Source organism: Gavialis gangeticus, unplaced genomic scaffold, assembly GCF_001723915.1.
Source record: "Gavialis gangeticus isolate Ggan-Ray unplaced genomic scaffold, GavGan_comp1, whole genome shotgun sequence".
Classification (NCBI taxonomy): Eukaryota; Metazoa; Chordata; order Crocodylia; family Gavialidae; genus Gavialis; species Gavialis gangeticus.
The window spans coordinates 50,692,106-50,699,477 of NW_017728996.1; the positions used below are offsets into that span (position 1 = coordinate 50,692,106).

Here is a 7,372-nt window from a genome sequence, read left to right on the forward strand (position 1 = left end):
GGTGGCAGGGGTCATAAGACCCCAGCCAGGTGCCTATCCAGTCTCCTCTTGAAGATTTCCAGGGAAGGTGAGAGCACCACCTCTCTGTGAAGCCTATTCCAGGCTCTAAACACAATGACCCCTTTCCAGGGCAACAAGAATTTCTCCTTGTTACTTCACTCACACCAGCCAGGATTTGAACTCAGATCTCCCACACAGCAGGCACAAACTCTACCACATGGCCACCATTTATACACATGCTCTAATTAAAGCACCCAAACTATCTTGTGTATCAGTGTCCTGGAGCTTAAAAATGGCGGCAGGAGCACTTTGACTAAGGCTTGTCAAACGAGCTTTAGTAAATGTGCCTCCACTGCCATTTTTAAGTGCCAGCACACTGATACAAGAGACACCGGAGTCTGCTGAAGCACGATAATTACCATGCTCCAGCAGACTCAATTAATTGAGCCTGCTCTAAAGCGCTCTAATTACAGCGTGTCGGAGCAGCCTCACTGCTTGTGTACAGGTGCCCCAAAAGACAAAAAAGTTTTTGACTAACTGAAGTCTTTAGGCTTAACATGGACAATTTGGGTGACATGTAATGGTTTATGATATACAAGAGATCAGATTAACTGATCCAATCATCTCTGTCTGCCCTTTCACTCTACACTCACTTGTAGCAGGGGGCTGTGTGCAGCTATTCCTTCCACTCGATCTGGTAAGTAATACTATTCAGGTTTCCTTTCTTCTCATTACTAACACAAGGGGATAATACACAAGTATTTTCTTAATCATATTTTCAATGGAAAACCAAGGAGCGGAAAAAAAAAAAAAAAAATCAATAAAAGAGAATAGATAAATTAATACCTGGAAGAATTTTAAGCTCTGCCTCATCACTGTACTTGGGGGACCCACCACTTTCAATGATGCAACGATACAGTCCTTCATCCCCATCCGTTGCATTGCTAATGATTAGAGCTCCACTTGGTAGTTTAAACACGCGGTCATCCAGAAAAAGTGGCTGACGGGCCTGCTCCCACCTCACAAATGGTACTAGATCAGCATTAACTTCACAGTTAAGAATTGCACTGTTTCCTCTATAGACAGATGTCGATTCTGGCTGACTGATGAACCTGGGAAGTCCTAGAAAAGGTAAAAAGAGAATAGAAGACGTTGAGGTTAAGACAAACTCTCACCATGTTGAGGGTCACAGTATTATCAAAAATCTGGACTTATAAACTTAGCAACTGAAAAAACAAGTTGCAAGCCCTCTCTATAGAATCAGCAGATAAAGATCACAAGGAACAAAACAAAAGCTACATTGCATCTACATGGGAACTTAAATATGTTTAACTGGAGAAAAGAAACACGGAGTGCTAGACTATAAAAGCCTTTATGTAAGCCTCTGAAAGGGAGAGGAAGCAAGCACTTCTTCATCTGTATCTACAAGGAGCATTCTGTATGGCAGGGATAAGTGACAACACCCTGACAGATCCTCTCCATGCTCACAAGCACCCTGCTTATCCAGCTGTGTATGCTTTGGGCCAAGCTGGAGCATTTAGTCACTGGTCCAAATAAGCTCTACTTTCTCTCTGCCTCCACTATGCACACCTATGACTATCAAGGAGCAGAGCACAAAAACCTACATTGTGCCAGGACCTGATGTAGGATCCTGGGAAAGGGTAGAAAGCTCACTGCACGCTCCTACCTTCCCATGGCATACAACCCACATAGGACCTTTACTATTCAACCTCTTCTGTTAATTGCAAACAGCTGAAACTGTTTACATATGGTAAGAGAGGTAAGAAATTAAAATAAAAGTAAGGACATTTAAGTGTTTTACCACATCAACATTAAGGATTCACTGCATAAATGGCATACAGATATAGATTTAATGTCACAGTCATTTAGCTGGGATTTTCAAACAAGCCTTAGAGAAACAGGTGTTAAAATCCCATTGAAATGCAAGGGAACAGAGATGCTTAATTCCCTTAGGCTGCTTTGAAAATCCCAACCTTAAAATATTTCTGCTCTGGTACACATGGTAACAAGACTGATTTAGCCTCTTAAAGTCCTCATATGCACATCTGGGGGGCTGGGAGAGTCAACACATTTTTGAGTGCTTAATTTCTTTGTTGTATTTTGCAAAGAAAATTCCTGATTGCAGCATTATGAACAGGTTTTTTTGTGGTTTTTTTACTCATGACACAGTCTTAAAACTGATCTGTGCATCCCAGGACATGGTAGTGCAGCAGAAACCCCAACAAAATGGATTGTTTTACTGTCTGCAAAGTTTCTGCATGCAGTAGCCCTCAATGACAACCTGTACAATTGAAAATAAACATGTCCTAATTAAGAAGTTTGTTGATGAGTTTTCATGACACAACATCCATCTGGATTTATGGAAAAAAACTGTCAGTTGTATGGCTTCATGCCACTCATGCGACCAGAGTGGTTTTTAAGTTTTCTAAATGTCACACTGTATAAGAAAAAGTTTAATAAAAGTTTCAAATAATACCAGTCTGAGGTGTCAAAGGTGTTTTGCATAGCTTGACAGTTACTTTTCCATTTAATGATTCATTCTAAGGTTAAAAGGCTTGCAGAAATTCATAGATAACAGCTTGAGAAAGATGAGAGTTTTTCCCTTTAAAACACAAATTAGCACAATGTATTTAGAAACATTAAATGCTAATAAGTCAGGAAATAGAAAAAGTTAAAGTTCCAACACCAATTTATTCTTTCACCCTTTCACAATCTAATTTTCCAAAACACTTCAGAAACCATGAAGAAATTACCGTATTTACTCAAATATAAGATGACTCTGAATATAAAATAGCCCCCTAATAATTAGATTCTATATCTGGAAAATTTATAATATTGTTACAATTTTACAGGTATAGAATCTAAGTCTTGGAGGTTTGCCTTGAATTTGTCCTGTCCACCCTCCCACACTGCTACACAACAGGGAAAATAAATCTTGGGTTGGGGGAAATCAGGTATCCCACCTGCCCTCTGCCCCCCAGCCCTTCTTGCCGTTGAGGGGGAGGTCACTATGGAGTTTACATGGAAAGTCCCTCACCTTCCTACACTGTAAGCTTGCTGAGAGGAAGCAGGGAAAAAGGAACCGTTCGTGACCAAGCAGCAGTGAACAGGCCAGCTTGCAAGTGAATTTGCTAGGAAAAGTCTGCTTGGAACAGAGGCAGGAAGAGAGAGAGAGGTGGCAGATTAAGAGACCTAAAGAAATGGTTGGAGGACATCACAATGCCAGAGCCACTGCCACTTCCAGCTCTTCCTCTATTCGCACCTACAAGGTATCTGTCCAAGCAGGACTGCTCACCGAGGCTTCTACACAGGTCCTCGTTTGACACTGGGGAGACTGCAGATTGCAGATATGTCCCAGTGACCGCCAGGTGGGAGACTGCCTGTGATGTGAGCGGTGCCTCCTAGTGGTGTCCTTTAGGAAGCCGGCAAGAGAGCTACAGGAGGAGGCGGCAAGGCTCTGAAGCATCCTCTGCCATGAAAACTTCATAAATTCAGTGCTGGAGGAGACCTCTAGGACTGTGGAGGAAAAATTGCCAAAGATGGCACTAGAGAAAGAAGATCACATGGACTCCCAAGAAGGTGGAAGCTGGAAGCTTATGACTTCTGGCAACAAACAGAAATCTTCAACGCCACCTTCAGTAGTTTGCCTGGAGAACAGATATGGAGCCCCAGCAACAGAGGAGGAAGAACATCTCTGTTGGTGGAGAAAGCCAAGCCAGGCATCCCCAAAGTTGGAAGGATCAAGACCATTGCCACCAATAATAAGTGATGGGTGGTTGCAGTTGGAGACTCCCTTCTGTGGGTTATGGAGACATCCATCTATTGCCTTGACCACACCCACATCCACAGAGCCAGTCACTTTGTCATATAAAGCAATCAGGTTGGTCAGGCATGACTTTCCCCTGGTGAATCCATATCCTAAGCACCTCTTTCTCTGCCAAGTGCTTAGAAATGGATTCCTTGAGGATCTTCTCCATGATTTTTCTGGGGACAGAAGTGAAGCTGACTGATATATAATTCCCTGGATCCTCCTTTTTTATGGGCACTATATTTGCCATTTTCCAATCATTCAGGACTTGTTCTTGTCATGAGTCCTGGGATCCTCCAAAAATTCATATGAAGGTGAGGGACACAGCAAACTGGTCCAGCTCTACCTCATGGAGGGCAGGACCATACTAATCAAGTATGACAGACTGAGAATCTGAGTGAACTGTTTTGAGCCAAGGTTGGTGATGTTCACAAAATACTAAAGGCTGGTGAAGAAACAGGAATAATTGGAAATGGGCAAGAAAGGGCACCTATATACATGCTCGAGGTTTGGTGGGGAGGGAGCATTAGAGCAGATCCTGGCAGCTGGTATCATTAAAATGCCCACAGCGTGTCATGTATTCAGTATCCCACATTTCAAAATGGTGGCGGGGTATTTAACTAAAGCTCACTACAGGCATGCGGCTGCATTTCCAGACTCAAAAGTGAACATCTGTTCGCTTGCTTATTGGTTCAATCTATGCACCTTAGACTAACCTGTGAAAATCGAATCGATTCAGCCTTGGGCTTTTTGACTGTCTGTACTTAGCCACTGTAACAACCTACACATCCTTACACATTGGGGGTCGGACCTGATGATCTATTTAGGTCCCTTCCGACCCTAAGCATTATGAAAAAAGAGCAAACCAAACTCCTTTGTATATAAGCCACACCCAAAAAGGTAGAAAAGTAAAAGTTTTCCCTATTACATGGTGCAGGAGAATATTCCTGTAATTTGTATATGCAACAGGTAGACTTGCTTCATCTGTGTAGAAACTTATGCATGTTTCCCCCAAGTAAGCAGAGAATAGATGACTGCAAAGAAGTGGAATTAAAGTGACATCAGAACTTAAAGAATTTCCTGACTTTCAAGTACACTCACAGTCTTCCACGTATTCATGCCAACTAAAACACATTTTCAACCTTTAAAAAAACATTAAGTATTTTAGTGAACATACCAACTAAAAGCTAAACAAAATTGAGTTTTCCAAGGTAGATTAAGTATACTATCTGCCATGCATTTTTATATATTCCAGAGGGATATGAAAAGCCTCAATAAAAATGAGAAATTCAAGCAAACACTAGTACAGTACTAAAGGAAGAAAAAGTCTAATTTACTCCAGAGCTAGGTCAAATTTTCACATTATTTTTTAAGTCATCAAAAGTTTTCCCTAACAAAGCACAAGTCAACATAGATGTCAAATAAGAAATCTTACTCAGGGCAGGAAATACTTTGACTGTCAGAGCTGTTCAAAGTCAAAGCAGAGGAATAAAGCACATATTAATCTAGCCTTTTCAATTAAAATCTACAAGGCTACTCGTGCAGGCCTTAAGTGTGAAAGTCTGAAATACACAAACATATAGCTCAACGTATTGAATTAATATATTCCAGACCCCAAAAAACACTTAATAGTCACGTTTCCACTCACTCTGCCAACACTCCTTCTCTTTTGCCCATTATGTCTCAAGACAGCCTTGTCCCCTCCAATAAGGAGGTAAGACCAGCTGCCTATGCTGGATTTTGGACAGAAGCAGAAATACACCACGACCTCTCTCCTGCAACTATATGCATTATAATGATAATAAAAAACCCCTAAATCTACTTTTCTAGCAAAGCGACTGGGAAAGAAGCATATTTGTCCCAGGGGCCACAGAAGTCAGATAAGATGATGAGGGCCACAAAAGTAGAAACTATGTTAGGCAGTAGCTGCAGTTTAACTTTCATTTTAACCCACTCTCCACTGACACTCTCAACTTTCTGAAGCTTTCAACTTTCAAGATCAATTTCTCCAGGCTTAAACTCAGCACTAAATTGATTTTTTTTTTAAGTCTGAGTAAATATGTTTCAGGAGAGTAAGTAAAAAGGGAATGATAATATATTTCATCTCACCATTATAAAAATAATCCCTGCAATTTTTTTTTTACTTAAATAGCTTTTGTGTCAAAATGACAGGCGGCCAAAGGATGACATTTTTGAAGGAATAACCCTACCTGAGAAGCATCTTTACTTTCTCCCACAAAAAGGGGCTTTGACATGACAGAGTTGAGAAACGTACATAATTAATATGTGCATATCAGTTTTCCTGATTTTCTCTGCCCCCTTCCTAAAGTCTGTAGGTAAATAAGGAGTTGCCTCACACAGAACATGTGTTGTGAAAAGAAAAGTCTAATAAAAATATATGGAGGACTCCTACAGATTTTAGGTGAACAGAAAGTTGAAGAAAGGTTTTGCAGAAAACTTGGCCTCTGTTCTTGAAACTCTTTTACAGCATTATCAAACCCTCCCAACTCCTGCAAAACAGTACATTGTGCAAGGGCTCAACACACTTTACACAATTTACACATCCATATTTCCCAATGAATCTTTCATGTCCATGCATTTTAATTATGGCCCCTCTTATTTGATGTTAGGGAAATTTAGCAATACAGCTATTTTAAAATGGTTATGCCTAAAACACTGTATTAAAGGGTTTGGGTTTTTTTATGTTTAGAGCATCCAAAGTGATGGTGAATCAATTAGGTTCTGAAGTACCCCAAACTCAGATCTCTGCAAGAGAAAACGAAACAGGAAGTTATGTGTATTTAAACAATATCACACAACACCACTTCAGTTACATTGCTGCACCCCATATTCTGCAAATGCACTCATGACCACACGATCATACCATATGAACTCAGCAAGAGGATTTTTAATGTGCTAACTAGCCCAGCAGTCTCCACTATCAATCACAAACGCTTGCTGAAGTAAGAAACTGAGCAAGCCAGGGAACTGACCTACAGAGATAACACCTTTATCAATCACTTGAACAGTGATTGTCCTTCCTTCAAGGGGCAATCAATTGCCATTTCTTCAAGGGCAAAGATCATGACAACCAAATGCCTGGAGAAACCCGAAGGGGCTGAAGGGAAATCTGAAAGAGAGCAGAGTATAGCTTTTATGTACATCACATGGAACATTTTGACGTCTCGTCATACCCATCTTGAACCTAAGAGCAACGGGATTAAGAGAAGCATCCCTTGTATCAGAGGTGACCAAGTGTTTCCCTCATTCTACTGCCCCAATGAAAAGTTAGATGATCGTCATCTTGAAATGTTTCATTAAATCCAACCTAAGTTCATACTATCCAATTCTTGGAAATTATGACTGGAATGAATACATTCCATGAATATGAAAAGGGATACACTTGCCTGTTGAGAAAAGAAAAATAACAAAATAAAAATAATCTTGGAAAATATTCATAGATTCATAGATTAAGGGTCGGAAGGGACCTAATAGATCTTCTAGCCCGACCCCCCGCCAGGGCGGGAGAACAACAAAAACCCC

The 7,372-nt window shown here is 40.7% G+C and overlaps 1 protein-coding gene across 1 annotated transcript in view; it reads right to left on the reverse strand.

Moving 5' to 3' along the window:
- Nucleotides 1-7,372, reverse strand: part of NEO1 (neogenin 1) — a 321,940-nt gene that overhangs the window by 255,065 nt on the left and 59,503 nt on the right. Inside the window, exon 3 of the mRNA XM_019503843.1 lies at nt 847-1,122. Within this exon, the coding sequence (XP_019359388.1) occupies nt 847-1,122 (276 nt within the window). The remainder of the gene's footprint in view (nt 1-846; nt 1,123-7,372) is intronic.